Genomic DNA, 16,528 nt, shown 5'->3' on the forward strand with positions numbered 1-16,528 from the left:
AATAGGAAATGATAACTTTTCCATGTAAGTTTTAGAAGACTTCTCCAGAAGACTTCATGAATACATGTATTTTGTCTTGTCACTCACAGGTGCACATCCCTTGCCCTTACTCACACATCTTCCATTATACGTTTTTAATCCTTTTTTTATAATCATGATACACATCCGTGGATAGCAGCATAATCTGTATAACCCTTCAACCTGCCCGTATTTATCATGTACATGAGCTTCTTTTCCATTACAAATAGCAAGTTATAAAAGGAAGAAAAAAACGTTTTTAAGTCTGTGGACCTTGTAATTATGATACTTAACCTTCACTAGCTTAGTAATAGCAAAAGTCATAAAAATACTTTGCTTACCCAAAGTTCTTATTTATAGGGGGGTGGGGGCTTCCCCATTGTCAGGCAGGGCAACATTTTGCCTAAATTAAGCAAGGAGACTTGTTCAGCCCGTTAGAAGGGCTCAGTTTGCTGAATGGAAACGCTTTGGACATTCCTGTGTTGCTAAGCCTTAGAGAAGGTGCTCCTTAAGGAGCTTGGTTTCACTGCTCCATGTGCATAGTGACTTGTCTTCACACGGTACCGCTCTACCCTTTTTGTGGTCTTCTGTTCCAGGATTGTATTCAGTAGTTCTGTGTTTTGATGTAACCAAAGGGCTGTGGTGCACAGCTCCTTATGTAATTTACTGCTGAGTCCATGTGCCACCGATTCAGGCAGTGCAGGGGGCTGCCATTGCATGGTCCTGAGGTCCAGATTGGTGCCAATTTGTCATTTTAGTGGTAAGTCGGAAATTACAGAAATATCCCAAGACGAATTCAGGAGACATTTCATTTCTTATGACTAGCGTCTTCTGTAGCTTTTTGGCAAAGATATTTCTCATGCTGATATATGATGTTCTTGTAGATGAAGTTGCTACTACGTTTGAACTGGTCAAATGGAATTGCTTGAATAGAAGAGTTGTAATCGTAACTAGCCCTTTCAATAAATTAGGCGAAAATGATGGCCCTTGACTGTTCACCACAGCTAGAAGTATTTAGGTCAATTGTTTGCACATCTTTTAAAACTAGCCTCTCACATAGTCCTTCTCATAAATTCCAGATGATCGCTCATCAGAAAGGGAAAAACGAATAAAAAAGCTCATAGTAGTCATCGTAGTGATAATATTGGGGTAAACAAATAAAAAAGTAAATATGAAACTGCGAAGGAAAAGCAAAATTCTTCCCTGGCATAACACTGTTGTGTTTTGGAGACCAAACTTTTCAGATGTGTTCAGGCTCTTTGGAATTAATGGAGTGTTGGAAAGTGGAAACCCAGGTTGCCTAAAACGCTTGACACCCATACTGAAAGCTGAACCAAGGTGTGTGTCTATAACTGCATGTGTCAGTTGTGAAAGGCTGTTTTCCATGATAAAATATTGGAGGTCAACTTGTTATCACCTTTTCTTTCGTTCACCCTCTTCTCCCTTGTGTTTCAAGCTGGGCTGTCACAAGGATTACAAAAGAGGTTGTGAACAGAAACATTTACAACTATGTTGACTCCTTTTCCACCCGTGGTAGCAGCTGAAAAACAGATCAAAGCTCAGAAGCAGTTGTGTTCTTGTAACACTTTATGGCATCTGTAAGGTATTCTCTTCATTTGAGAACCAGAGATGAACACTTTATTAGATTTCTCCTCTTCTTCTTTTGGTATAATGCCTAGGAGCAATCTGTTCAAATACCTTGATAGCTTCTGGTGATCAAGCCAACAAGCTGAATCCCATATAAACACATCTGGGAAGTATGAGTGGCTGCTGATCCGTGCACAGCCTCCGTGACACTCGCTTGTCAGCTGTAAGCTGGAAATGAGAGAATGATGAAACTGTGAAGAAAAGCTTCACCCGATTATAGCGTGTTTTCACTGAGGGTTTTAAGGTTTTGGACCAGACTTCAAAATTTTGGACTGGATTCTAAGGGCATTGTGACACCTAAAGAAATCTGTGTTGGCAACTGAGCTGTGTGCACCACACAGCAGCAGTGCAGAGGGGACTGACGTGTCCGCAGTGTGCTTGGCCTACTGTCTGGACCTGCCCCCGGGCTGTGGCGGGTTGGCGGGAAGGGCCGGCGGGGCCGGGCGCGCGGCGCGGCCTAACGGCTGGGCTGAGGCGGGGAGGCTGTGGGGGGACGGGCCCTGCCTTCCTCAAAGGCCGGTCTGCTATCAGCACCAAGCCCCCCGCTGCCAAGGAGAAGGGCAGAGCGGGGAGCAGCGGGGAGGGCAGGAGGCTCAAGCCCATCCCCTGGGTGGAGAAATATCACCCCAAAAACGTGGATGAAGTCGCCTTCCAGGATGAAGTTGTTGCTGTGCTGAAAAAGTCCTTGGAAGGTGCTGATCTTCCCAATCTGTTGTTCTGTGGCCCACCTGGAACTGGAAAGACTTCCACTATTTTAGCAGCGGCTAGAGAGCTCTATGGGCCTGAATTATTCCGGCAAAGAGTCCTTGAGTTAAATGCTTCTGACGAGCATGGAATACAAGTGATTCGGGAAAAAGTGAAGGCTTTTGCTCAGCTAACTGCATCTGGAAGCCGCTCAGATGGTAAAATTTGTCCTCCTTTTAAAATTGTAATCCTGGATGAAGCAGACTCAATGACTTCAGCAGCCCAAAAAAAAAAAAAAAATCGGGGAGGTCCCAGCTGACTGGAGGTTAGCAAACGTGACACCCATCCACAAGAAGGGCCGGAAGGAGGATCCGGGCAACTACAGGCCAGTCAGTCTGACCTCGGTGCCTGGGAAGGTCATGGAACAGATCCTCCTCAGTGCCATTACACGGCACATGCAGGAGAACAGGGTGATCAGGCCCAGTCAGCATGGGTTTGTGAAGGGCAGGTCATGCCTATCAAACCTAATATCCTTCTATGATAAGGTGACCCACTTAGTGGATGAGGGAAAAGCTGCGGATTTTATCTACTTGGATTTTTGCAAAGCTCTTGACACCGTTTCCCACAGCATTCTCCTGGAGAAACTGGCTGCTCATGGCCTGGACAGGTGTACCCTTCGCTGTGTAAAAAACTGGCTGGATGGCCGTGCCCAGAGAGTGGTGGTAAATGGAGTTAAATCCAGTTGGTGTCCAGTCACAAGTGGTGTGCCCCAGGGCTCGGTGCTGGGGCCGGTTCTCTTTAATATCTTTATCAATGATCTGGATGAAGGGATTGAATGCACCCTCAGTAAGTTCGCAGATGACACTAAACTGGGCGGGCGTGTTGATCTGCTTGAGGGTAGGTTGGCTCTGCAGAGGGATCTGGACAGGCTGGACCGATGGGCTGAGACCAATGGTATGAGGTTCAACAAGGCCAAGTGCCGGGTCCTGCACTTGGGTCACAACAACCCCATGCAGCGCTACAGGATTGGGGCAGAGTGGCTCGAAAGCAGCCCGGCAGAAAAGGACCTGGGGGTGTTGGTTGACAGCTGGCTGAATATGAGCCAGCAGTGTGCCCAGGTGGCCAAGAAGGCCAACAGCATCCTAGCCTGTATCAGGAATAGTGTGGTGAGCTGGACTAGGGAAGTGATCATCCCCCTGTACTCGGCACTGCTGAGGCCCCACCTCGAGTACTGCGTTCAGTTTTGGGCCCCTCGCTACAAGAGGGACATTGAGGTGTTGGAGCGTGTCCAGAGAAGGGCTACAAAGCTGTTGAGGGGTCTGGAGGACAAACCTTATGAAGAACGACTGAGGGAGCTGGGGTTGTTTAGCCTGGAGAAGAGGAGGCTGAGGGGAGACCTTATCACCCTCTACAACTACCTGAAAGGAGGTTGTAGAGAGACGGGGGCTGACCTCTTCTCCCTGGTGACAAGTGATAGGACGAGAGGGAACGGGTTCAAGTTACGTCAGGGGAGGTTTAGATTGGATATGAGGAAACATTTTTTCACTGAAAGGGTTATTAAACATTGGACTAGGCTGCCCAGGGAGGTGGTGGATTCACCATCCCTGGAGGTGTTTAAAAAAAGGGTAGATGGGGCACTTAGGGACATGGTTTAGAAGTGGCTTTTGTCAGGGTAGGTTAAAGGTTGGACTTGATGATCTTAAAGGTCCCTTCCAACCTCAGCGATTCTATGATTCTATGATTATGAAGAAGGCCAGAAAATCCTGTATGTTGAAAATGCATCAGGTATGCTGAATGGGGGCAGTGCATCTGCCCAGGATCTCTGGACATTCAGCAACCCATCTGGAGCCCTGCCAGGACTCTAGGCATCTGTAAGTCCCAAATGAAAGGCCAGATTTGTCTTTTTCACCCAGATGTTATTTCAAACAAAAAAAGAGGATATGTTCAGGGGAAACTGGCCATACATTACCGCTAGCAAGGCAGCTTGTTCAAATACAGAATTTGAAGTCAGCAGGAGTTAGATGTGTCTGCACATCGGGAAACCCCGTAAAATGCCTGTTCACATTTTCAGGTACCTAAAGGCCTGGGCTTCAAAGCAGAGCATTTGATTTTTCTCTGAGGTTATCCTTCCCAAACTGAGGGAGAGCTGGGATCTGCTGCCTCAGGCAGGAGGGAGACTCGGCCCAGCCACTGCTCCTGGCAAGGCAGCAGCTCCAGTTCCAGTGGGAGCCACAGTTCAACATGGAGGTGGAAAAGCGGGGTGGGAAAGGGTGGCCCACCCACGTCACTCTCCGTCATACATGGGAAATGCCTTTGCAGCCCAGCCTCTCAGTCTTGCACAGTGTGGCAGGGTCATGGCTGATCGTCTGAGCTGCTGGCACTCAGAAATCCCCTTGGTGCACAGCACTAGTTGAGCTTGAGTGGCAGTGCGCTTAATGCGGGGAAAAGGTATCTGTGCTTCTTACAGTCACATCAAAATTACCTGCTTATTGTGGAATTTATCTCCAGTAACTTGTGCTGTCTAAATATTCAGTGACTTGTCTTGGCTGTTTTTACGCTTCTTTTACAGTCAGTGGAGTGAAGTACATTCCCCCAGTGGATGATTCATCTCCCCTGTTTTAGGCTTCAGTATTAGAATGGGATAAATGACCCCACGGAGATGCATTTCACAGAGAGCTTTAAGCACCTCCAGCTAGCCGAGGTGAATGCCAATCCACGGCGTCAGGAGAAGCCAAGTTAATTTTCCACCCTTTGCTGCCTTTCCTACCCAGGCCACCACCACTGAGCGATACTTAAAAGATTTCAGCTGGCACGTGCCTGAGCTGGCCCCGTGTTTCCGTCCAGCTTGTGCCGGTGGAGCATGCAGGAGAGTGGCTGAGTTAGGAGGAGAGATGCTGCACCAGCGCTGTCAACAGGCAGCCCCCTGGGAACGCTCCATCCTGGGTTCAGCCCGCTGGTAGTTTCCAGGTTTCAGTCTTTCGAGGAGGAAGGGTTGTTTTATTCCTCTCCTAGAGTAACAGTGCCTGAAATGCTCAAAAAAGGCAGCCCCAGCTAGAGCTGTAGTTCTCAACCTATGCTCTGCAGACCCTGGGGGTCCGTGGATCACTCTTAAGGTAACTAAGAAGAATTCAGTGAAAGGTAACTTAAAAAACCATGTTTATTGTCAGCAGATTAACTGTCTCCGTAAAGGAGCTTGTCTCTTCTGAAAAACATTTGGGGGCTGCTGAGCATAAAGGTTGAAAACCACTGAGCTGGAGTAATGTGTCTTTATATGTGATAATTTGACAGCTAAAGGGCTAAAACTATTCAACTGTACCTTTATGAAAAATGCCTGGAGAATTGAATAGAATGTGATAAACTTTGTGTTGGCATTTTTGATCCAGTCTGTGAAACTGAATAGCTGAAGGGATTCTATAGAAAACACTCTACAGATGCACAAAATAAAAGGAGAATGAAGTCCTTTTCATAAGGATTCCAGCTGACCATATAGAATCATGCTCTTGGTGTAGACTACTGTTATTTTGTACTCTTTTTAAGATTTAACCCTGACAAATGGTATAGAATTATAGGTTCATTTCTGTAGAACAACAGGTTTCATCCCTAGTATCAATGTGATGACTTTGTAGTTGTAGGTGTACATTGAATTTAATTTAAAATCTATGTAAATAATTTCTACAGAATGAAGAATCACACAGATACTCAGGATTTTGGGTTTCCCCACAGGGTAGCTTTGAATCCAGATACTCAGCTTTGACAGTCAGACCCCTAGGGCACCACAGGTTTATCACAACACCATAGATTTATAATATGATGGTTGGTAGAAGAAACTCCTGCAAATGTTTATAAACTTTCATGGCACTTAAGAAGACAGGGCAGGAGTTACCAAGCAAAATGACTCCCCTCATGGTTACACACGGTAACTTTTTTTAGAAGTGTTTTGGGGGTTTTTTCCTCCCACATTGATTGAGTTTTACTTGATTTTGTCAGTATTGGTTCACCTTTATTTGAACTGCTGGATAATTCATTTCTGGAAGAGGCAGTACATTTAGGTACTTCCATCTGTGTTTAAACAAGGCTCTTGTGCTTTCCCCATTAAAAAAAAAAAAGATTTTGTATTATAATGCTTGTGGTACATGAGGTTCTGAATTTAACTCCTTCCTACTCTAGTTTCTCTTAACAACTCTGCGTTATCAGCACCTGGGGTTTCTAGTTTACTCTCCCTTTGCAAATATGAATTTGCAAGAAGGGGTTGATGGTAAGTAGCATGGTTCTAATTTGCACTTGCGAAGTGTGTCAGACAGTTTCATCTAGTGCATGGCGAGCAGAGGAAAGCCTGTCTTCCTCTGAAAACAGCCCTTAGAGGATGTCAGAGAGTGTGTTTGGCTGCGACAGTCGCTTGCAAATGCAATATGGTTTTGAAATGAGCTGTCCAGGAGCTGCTGGAGGAAGGGATGCCCGCACTCCTCTGCATCCACCCTTTCTCTTTGTTTTGCTCCTTTTTCTTTCTCCTATTTCTGCTTGTTTTCATGCTTCTGGGCGGTCACTTGGATGTGCTGTCGGATGAGTCTACTTCGTTGTGCTTGGAGAAGTTCTGTGGACTCATTCAGATGGAACATTTGTGATAGTCATCTGTTTTGCTAGGACGGTACCCAGTGATATAGGTAGCCCTTTCCAGCTTTCTGTTCATTACTCCCTCTCCATCTACCTGGTATCTTTATAGCCTCGTCCATCCCTCCTGTCCTCCTAGTGCCTTCCAGACATCTGTTGAAATCACTCTTCCCTGTGGTGTCTGAGTACCCTTTTCTCATCCTTCCACACATGCCTGTCCTCAGAGCAGAAATCTTTTCCATAGTTCATGCACATCTATAAAGTCTTTTCTTAATCTCTTAATAATCTAGAGGTTTGAGCCTGGGGTGATATTTGAGTGCATGGCTGGACATACAGAAGGCTGGTCTGCGGCCACCCTTCTCTCTCTCAAGCAAAAGGGCAGAGGATTTACGGTGATACCTCACCTGTGCCCTTGCTCAGAAGCTACAGCCAATTTGTGTCTCCATAAATCATCAGTGCTCCAGTAGCATTAAATTCCCTCTAACCTGTCCCATTTCTCTACTACACCACATTAACTAGCCTTACACCCTCTTCCTCCCCCTGAAGCCCAGCTTTCATCACATACTTGCCCAGCACCCTCAGAGGAATTCAGAATGAGTCACACAGGGCGCCTCTGGGGACTCCTACTGATGCAAACTTCCTCCTCCTCAAGGCAGCCTGTGGTTTGAATGCCACAACGCAGCAATACTTGTTAGCTTGAGCCTCTGCTGTGAAGTTGATGGCAAAGCTTGGTCTCTGGCCCCAGCATCCCCAGCTTGCTGCTTTCCTTCACTGGGCTTTGGTGCACGAGGGGAGACATCGTCTTTGTAGAGTCAAACCTGGGAGCTGCTTAGAGCCTTTCAGAATGCCAGACGATAGGCAGTGAGGGTTTTTTTGGAAGAAAGGGTTATTATTCGTTCCTAAGGTGTATGCCAGTGCAGGCAGGAGACTGGCATCAGCACATTAAGTGAAGTGTTATGACGATATTTATATGTAAGATTAAAGTCCCCTGGTTCTTGGGATGGAATAGACTTCAACTGCAAGAGCTTTTCTTAGCAGTCTGTCATCACCTACTTCCAGAGTCTGCATTCAGAAATATAAGATGTGATGAATAGGTCTCATTTATGTTGTTTTGGTTTGGGCTTTCGCCCTCCCCCTGATAGGCCATTGTCTTTGAAACGTTATCTACCTTTTCCCTCTTCACATGGGAAAAAAAAAGCTTTTCTGGTGGTAATTACACAGTGCTGTGTTATGGACCTTTCATCCCATTACAGTAAGTGGACAAACTACTGTCATTTACAAGAATGAAATAGGTGAGGAAATGGGAAAAGTTTCTAGCACTCCTGGGCATAAATGCCAAGCTGACATGGGAGAATAATTCCAACAGAAAGCAAATTTTCTTGCTAGCAATGAGCACTGGTGCAGTTGTGCTCTGAAACCGGGATGGAAGAATGCCTGCTCCTTCTCAGGTGTTTCAGAAATAGAAGAATCAGGCAATATTAATGGAGGGCTACTGACCCTTAACCTGTCTGCCCTTGCATTTCAACTGAGACACGCTTCAGCTCTTCCTTGCTCTCAGTTTCAAAATATCTTCAGTGTGCCTATGTACTGCCTTGTCATGGATCTGTTGGCAAGGTCAAGGTTCGAATACATTGAGATGTTTTTTCTCCAGCAGAAATTTGCTGCCCTATTATTCCCCAGCTCTCCATACACACCTTTTACATTTCTCAAAACAGATTGATGCTCTTATTTGCCTGGGTTTTTTGCTCATTTATAATGATTCCTCATGGGAGGTTTACTCTCATGGGAGGTTTGCCCTGAAGGTGTGCAGGAGTAAGGTCTTTACCGGTGCATCAGCAAAAATGTATTTGCACATCACCATGGAAGAGCTACCGGTTGGGTAGTAGTAGAGCTTCCTTGTTCCTTTGGTAGACTTGCTTGTAGGCTGTGGACTAGAAGTTGGAACGGTTTGCTCGTATCTCCTTTTTCTTCATATTTGGTGGTTGCCAAATATGTTGGGTTGACAAATAGGTTGGGAGGGGGGTGGTGGGGGGTGGTGGTGTCTGCCTTTCTCCGCCTTTCTCCCATCGCCCACCTTCTATGGAAGGTGAGTTTGGTACCCTTGGAGACCCAGAGAAATGGGTGGTTGAAGTTCCTCTCCAGCCACTGGCCTGGGTTGGTTTGGCAGCAATTTATTGCCGCCACCTGCTGACCAGGCAGAGGATTTCTCTGGCCCTGATAGAGCTTGTGCGTGGGGTATCCCGATGACCCCCCCACTGCTCTCTCCCTTGGCCTGTGGTCCCAGCAAGAGTGCGGTGGGGCAGTAGGCAGAGGTCAGGGTGCCTGCATAAAGCAGGAACACCTGGGGACAAATACAAGATTGGTCATTTAGGGAAAGGTGGCACGTGCCTTAGCGTGAACACAACCATTGGTGAGGACTGAGCTGTTCTGACTTTGGGCTGCTGTGAACTTGTAGGTTGTCAAGTAGATCATGGGTGAGATAAGCCCAATGCAGAAAATTTGGAAGAGGTATAATGTCATACAACTATCGTATTAAGTGCAGCAGCAAAGAAATACTGTTAAACTGCATATCTTCACTTTAATGCTTCTCTGTACAGAAAGGCATGGAATTCAGGTATACCCTTTCAGAAGAAAGGAAAATAGAGGGGGGCAAGAATTTTACCTAATTCTAAACTCCAGAAATTCAAGTTTGCTCTTGTTTGATTTAGTGAAAATCGAAGTGAAGTGAAGATTAGTGAAGATTTAATGGTAATCTGCAGTGTTCTTCAGACGCTATTTTACATTGTTAGCTCTTTAACAAAGATGTCCTTTCACACTGGTGTTTTTGGACGTGGGATTTAAATAAGAGGTAAACCAGACAAACAAGTACATTAGACAGAAGGATGTATGATGCCTATTAGGACAGTGTCACTGCACTAAACCTTTGTTTGGTGGCCAAGTTGCAGGAAGCGGCGGCCCTCTGTGAACCTTCTCCCTGACTGCCTGAGTGCTGCTGTGCCCAGGGCACTGGTGCAGGGTTACATGGCTGCCGTGGTGGGAGCTGACTTCTGAAGCTCTCGGGAATCCTGGCCCGATTTCTTGCCCTTTAATGAGCCATGTGTAACATTTGCCTTTGCTGGGGTCACTCCAGGCTTTCAACCGGCAGTGCTTAGGGGTAGAGCCAGGGACAGGGACACCTCCGTATTTCGCCTTGATCCAAGTTAATTCTTACAGCTTGGGAGCTGCTTTCAGGCCATCCCGTTTTACTGCCTCCATAGAGAATCTAATCTCATTTTCTCTGTGTCTCAAAACGGTCTTCTTTTCACAGGAATGCATGAGTTTCCCCGTAATTATTCTCCAGTGAATCCCCCTTTTTTTCACATTTATCGCTTTTTAGTTTGTTGGTTTTGCGGCAGAGGAGAAAACCCTGAGGAAAGACAAAACGCCGTGCCTGGCAGTTCTGCTCGGCTGCCGCGGCACTGTCCCTCTTCTGTCAGAGCAGGGGAAGGTTGCTATTACCATGTTATACCGTGTGGTCTCAGGTACATTCCTGCTTTCCTTAGCAGTTTGGGTTTCTGTGCAGATGTTACTGTAAGACCCCATTTCCACTTAACCTCTCGCTGCTGGACCTGACGCCCGAGTGGTCCCTCCTGCTGACGCTGCGGCTGTCTCCTCTCCTTGCTCCCTAGGGCTCCGGGACCTCCAGCAGCTCCGCCGCCACCACCCCATCCGTGTCCACCCCCGTCACCGGCCACAAGCGGATGATCATCCCCAACCAGCCTCCCCTCACCGCCACCAAGAAATCCACTGCCAAGGGCCCGGGGCAGCCGGCCCCCATCCCGGTGACTCCCGTTGGCACCCTGAAGCCGCAGCCGGTGCCGGCCTCCTACGCCACGGCCTCCACCCCCAGCCGCCCGGCCTTCAATGTCCAGGTGAGGACGGCGCAGCCCAGCCCGCACTACCAGCCGCCCGGCCCACAGCCCGCGCACTATGGCAGCCTGGGGCCCAGCCAGCCCTACGCTCCCCCGCCATCTCGCCCGCCCGGCGCCCCACAGTACGGCCCTCCACAGCCCCGCGGGCCCGACTACGGCTACACCCCGCCACCCGCCCGGCCCTCGGAGCCCTCCTACGGCTATGCACCTCCACAGGGCCGCTACCAGGACCCCTACTACGGGGGTTACGGGGGAAGGAACGGCTCCGAAGCACCCTACATGCCACAGAGCACCTGGAAGACCGAGCCAGCGTATCCTGCCAGTAACACCGTGGGCCAGGCTCCTCCCGGGCTCTACCAGCCGCCTGGCACGAAGAAGACCTACATCACTGACCCGGTGCTGGCCCCGCAGCCACCCGCGCTGCAGCAGAAGGTAGGAGATGTGGGTGCTCACCGGCCTCCCCAAGGAGCGGAGAGCCATACGGCTGACCATGCCCTGGAACTCTTCCTGAAAGGCAGTGTGGGGGGTTAAATGGCACCTGTGGGGGCTCGGGACAAGTCTCCCTCTGTATGGCTTCTTAAAAGCTGGAAATAGGGAACTCCTGTCTGGTTTGAAAAGAGGCTTTTGTGGGGGCTTAGAAATGTCATCAGCCTCAAACAGGGAGATGGTGTCACGTGCGGAGGTGCGGTGTCACCCTGCGGGCAGGAGGGAGGTTTCAACCCTCTGGCATGCCGCTATCTGAGGAGCTCGCTGTCTGCACCTCTGTACAACATTGCTGCACTTGGGTCTTCCCTCCTGGGCCCTCCCAGGATCAAACGAGAGGTTGGGTGTGAGCTGCTGCTCCATGTGCTTGCGGACACCTTCGGTGCACTGGACAAATCCCTCCTCTTCTCGGGCAGACAGGAGGTACGCAGGAGGCTGGTTTTGATTGTGGTTCAGAGTGATTGCGGAGGTTGACTTCTGGTGCGTCGCTGTTCAAAAAACACTTATCGCTGAAACCACATGGAAATGAGTTCCTACAGAGCTCAGCTCTGATTTTCCTCTCAGGTGATAGTATGGCGGGTGGCCTCCATCCACTTGAACTGGTGCCCAGACCTCATAAAATGAAGACGGTTTAAAATAGAAAGTTAAACTGGTCTGCCTGGTTTCTCTGTCTGAACTTTGACCCTGACTGGCTTTTGTCGCTTCTGCTGGTGGCCATCTCTAACGTGGCTCTGGGGGAGACATAGGCACTTTAGCTTTGTGGGGTCCTCATAGCTTTGACTCCACCAAAGAGTGAGGAAGGCCAAGCCCAGGTGGTGAACCCATCGCTGCCCAGGCCAACCCTGATTCGTGAAGAACATGTCCCTGCTCTTCAGCTTGTGAGCACTCATAGGGAAAAGGGAAAAAACTTCTGACAGAAAGTCTGTCCTTTTGGCATTTCCTTCACTAGAAGCACACAGACTGTTCTCCCTGAATTCCAGATTTCCTGATGGTGGGAACTTTTGAAGGCAAAGATGTTTCTCCAGGCAGTTTAGAGAGGGCAATAAATTACAAAAGTCCTTGAAATATTATCTACCAACAGCTAAGAAACTGCTTTTTCTCTTCTCTTCCCTTTCCTTACCAAGAAGCTAGGGGTGGGGAGAGAAGTAATAAACTCTCAGCTCTGCAGGTACACGTTATAGAGCTTAGATTGGAAAGTAGTGAAAGACACAAAATTTGCACATAGCCTTAACTGGTGTAAATTGTTGTGGTTCCAGTGGAGTCACTGAGGAAATGCTGAGGTACAGCGGATCCATATTTAGACTTTTATAGATACAAGTAGTCTTATATATATAAAAAATTTAAAATCTTTACTTCAGTCAGCATCTCTATGGAAACTCAAATCATCTCGAACCACAAACAGCACAAGCCTGTTAGTCTCATTTGCATTACAAAGCTGGAGGGACAATTTAATTTAGCTCAAGTTTGGGTTTTCATGTACGCATATATCTATATTTATATGTTTGTGTGTGTGCACGTGGCATTTGCAAATACACATGCAGAAATACTTCATATATCTTTCTATAAAAATAATTTCAATTCTTCTGCAAAACAGACTATTATCTGCTTGGTGATAAATCCCTCCAGAACTTTCATTCCCTTCCAGCCTGCTAAATATTTCACTTTTGACTTACAACTCTTCTCTAACATATTGGCGGCAGACTCCGCTCAATTGCTGCTTTGTAATGTATATAGTTTAATTGGTGAAGAATTGAAGGTGATCTTAGAGGAAATGCTCAGTAATAAAACGCCATACGCTTTGCCAATGAAGCAGTGTTGTCCACTTCTACTGCATGCTGTTCCCTTCCTTTGCTGGCCAACTCATTCATAAAATCAACTTTTGAAACAATTCTATTTAAAGGGGTAAAAAAAGGAAGGGTATGTTAGAGCCAGATACCTCATAGGGAGAATTGCCGCTGTAATTTGACTTGTTGGCTACAATGTGAATTTTGATGTATTTTCCTACACTCAACTGGCTTCTGCATTTTGTTGTGTTTTGCCTTTTCAAGGTTGGTTTGAGGCCTTTCAGTTAAGGAAATTGATTTGAGAAGCCAGGGTAAGAAGGAGGCATTAATACATATGTAAAATGCAAGAAGACCTTTAGGAATTTTTCTTCTTGCAAGGGAATGATCTTAAAATATAAAACAATTTCTAAATGTATTTTAGAAAGTGCCTTCTTAATTTTGAATACACTTTGTATGCAAAATATTAAGGATGTTGTAACAAATGCATCTCAGAAGTTTATGGTCCTTAATTCTAATACATACCATGATCCATCACCGTGAGAGGTAAAATTTTTCATTAAATTTGTTTATGGTTTTTAAAGGATAAAAAAAAATAATGGGGTTTTATATTTTGCATTCTGGCTAGGAAGAGGTTCACAGTACTGTGACTCTGTGTTTCTTTCTGCGTACTAATCGTGTTGAAGTCGCTGCTGATCCAAAATAAATCTGGATCGGTATGGGAACAGCAAATAATCTGTACTGGCTCTTAAAGCCCGCTGAGAACAATGAGTTTTACTCACACACAACACTGCATTGCATTCTGTCCTTGGGCCAGTTATGGAAGTGAGAGTCATGCATGTGAAATCTCTGTGCATTTTAGTCTTTTGTAGCACCCCGTCTAGCATTAATGCCCAAGTCCTAGTTAGGAAATGAGCTGGTGGAGTGCATGTCCTCATTTAAACTTTCATGTGCTTCAGGGGCATTCCTGGCCAAAAACCTCCGGAGCTTTCTGCTCTGGGTGGTAGGTGGTGGGGCATCAGTGGAGTTGTAGGAGCATCAGTGGAGTTGTCAGGAGACCGTCACAGAAACATGTGACACAAACAGCTACTCTCGTGCGTTTTGCCAGTGGTGCCGTGCCTGCTCAGACCAAGTCAAAATCTGAATCCTGTCTCTTAACTTCTCCTTTCCCAAAGGTCAGAGAGCACAAGACTGGGGTGTGTTATTAGGTACGCTGTCTGGCACCAAGGTGTCCACAGTAGAAAACAAAAATGGCAACGCCAGTTTCTGACATGCAGAATTCCTGCAAGTTTGCCCTGTGGCCAAAACAGACTTGACAGAACTCTCACCAGTGTCATCAAATGTTTCTGTGCTGGTCTGGTTAAGATGCCAGATACCCTTGTCAAGCTCTCATATCTCCAAATATGTCTAGGTCCTTTCACTGTTTTTTGGTCATGTTTGAGTATTTTTGAGGCACTATTGCATGTCTCCCAGGTGGCTTTGTGGACCATTCAGGGAGCTCATGTGGCTGCTAGTGTATTTGAGGGGTGGCCACTGTAGACACCTGGGAGGTCTGTCCTTCCTAGATCTCTGATCCCTTGAATTCTCCTGTCTTTTTCTGAATTTATTCATAGGCCTGGGGAACCACATTCCCTCCCAAAGGGACCTGCACATTTTTGGCATCTAGACTGGGTGCCACTGAAATCACTTGAGACAGCTTGTGGTTTTTGTCCGGGATGGTGGAACTCTTAACAAAAACATTGATCTCTTGAGAGTGATCTGTCGATTTGGGGAGGACAAAAGTGTCTTGTAGCTCTGATTTACTGTAGCATCCAAATCTGTGCTCCTTTGCTGCAGATTTGCTGGAAGGAGTAAGGGAGCAGTGTCCCTTTGGTGCTGTGTCTGTTCTCACTGACATGCCACAAGTGTACGAGTTCCATAACGTGCTTAGCCCACACCAGCCACGAGCCCTCTTGTCCCCATTTACATATATACAGGCATGGGTGCATACGGAGTATGACCTCCTCTCCAGACAGCCCTTCAGTGTCGTGCACCATTCCAGGTGAGCGCCGTGGAAATTAAGTGGGGAGACAGCTGGAAATCAGGAGGTAAAATTAACGAGGCAGCTTATGCTTTTGGCATGGTTTAGGTTGTGGTGGCTGCTCGTGACGAGCAGACCTCAACCACTGCATTGTTTCTGCACTGCTGGCGGTGGTGTTTCTTTGCTGCCTGCTGCAGCCAGCATCGACATGGTCTCATGAAGCTTGCAGTGCCCAAAAGGGGACTGTGACGGCTTGTTGCTTTCTCATTTTACACAGCTTTTGTCAGTTTTTCCACTGATTTAATACCTGTGATGGAGACATTCACTTGGAAGTTTCATCTTTGCCTCAGAAACATCTACTCACCAGTGTTCTTTGCTATGACTGATGCACTTCTCTTGTAGTAGTTTAATAATTTTTACAGTCTGCCATCACTCACATAAAGTAGATACCTCCGGCACTTGTGTTTGAACTGAGACTAATGCTCTTGCTGTTTGCTGTTAATCTAGTGACTAGGAATTTTTTGTTCTCTGCAGATGAACAAATGCAATCTGCCAGATTCCCTCCTGCTGTCACAGGGATATATTCTTTCTATAGCATTGCTTTTTGCTTGTGGAGAGAGGCAGGCAGCTTGCTGTACATTGCCTGCCTCCCCCTAAGTGTCTTCTCCCCCAGAATCTCATATCTGCACCCAAGTGTCCTCTTTCCCAAAGTGACGTATCAAATATTTTCACTGAATGGGATTCAGAGACAGTGTAAAATGATGGCTGAGGTTGGTTTTCTGTCAGTGTGAGTCAGTGGCTTCCCATAGTTTTAAAATGCTAAAATGAAGCAAACCCAAATAAAATAAAAAAGGCTTATTTAAGATATTCTACTTTGGCATTTAATGAATTACAAAAGACACAAAGCTAATGTAAAAAGAAATAAAAGGTGAAATTCCAAAATTCAGAGTTGAATTTGCGATTTCAACGTGACATTTCAAAATTTCCAGATGAATATGCAATTCCTTTTTACCCTGAGAATAGCAACAAATGTCAAAATGTTGACATTCTTCACAAAACAGTAATTCCGAGTTCTAACCAGCACTAGCTGTATATCAGCTGCTGACTCTGTCATTGCTTCTGGGTGGATTAAATTAAATGCTGTTGCTTCTGTTAAAACAAGGAGGAAGGGAAGAAGGCAGTGATGTCTAAAAATGAGATGAGAAGCTCAGAGTTCGGACTTGGTGGTACTCTGTGTCATTGACAATGGTGTTTTCCTCTTCAAGGTATTATAAATCTCTACATCAAAATATTTGTGGATTTCTTCAGGATTTTCGGGTGAAAAGGTGCTGGCAGTAGGTTGCAAAGAAGTGTTTTCAGAATGATGTGCTTATCCC

The 16,528-nt window shown here is 46.5% G+C and overlaps 1 protein-coding gene across 8 annotated transcripts in view; it reads left to right on the forward strand.

Moving 5' to 3' along the window:
* The window catches only part of LPP (LIM domain containing preferred translocation partner in lipoma), a 353,374-nt gene that overhangs the window by 208,787 nt on the left and 128,059 nt on the right, over window positions 1-16,528 (forward strand). For all 8 annotated transcript variants that reach the window (XM_063337693.1, XM_063337700.1, XM_063337698.1 and 5 more), the window contains one exon: window positions 10,626-11,300. In XM_063337693.1, the coding sequence (XP_063193763.1) occupies window positions 10,626-11,300 (675 nt within the window). The remainder of the gene's footprint in view (window positions 1-10,625; window positions 11,301-16,528) is intronic.

Source organism: Chroicocephalus ridibundus, chromosome 6 (assembly GCF_963924245.1).
Source record: "Chroicocephalus ridibundus chromosome 6, bChrRid1.1, whole genome shotgun sequence".
Taxonomy (NCBI): Eukaryota; Metazoa; Chordata; class Aves; order Charadriiformes; family Laridae; genus Chroicocephalus; species Chroicocephalus ridibundus.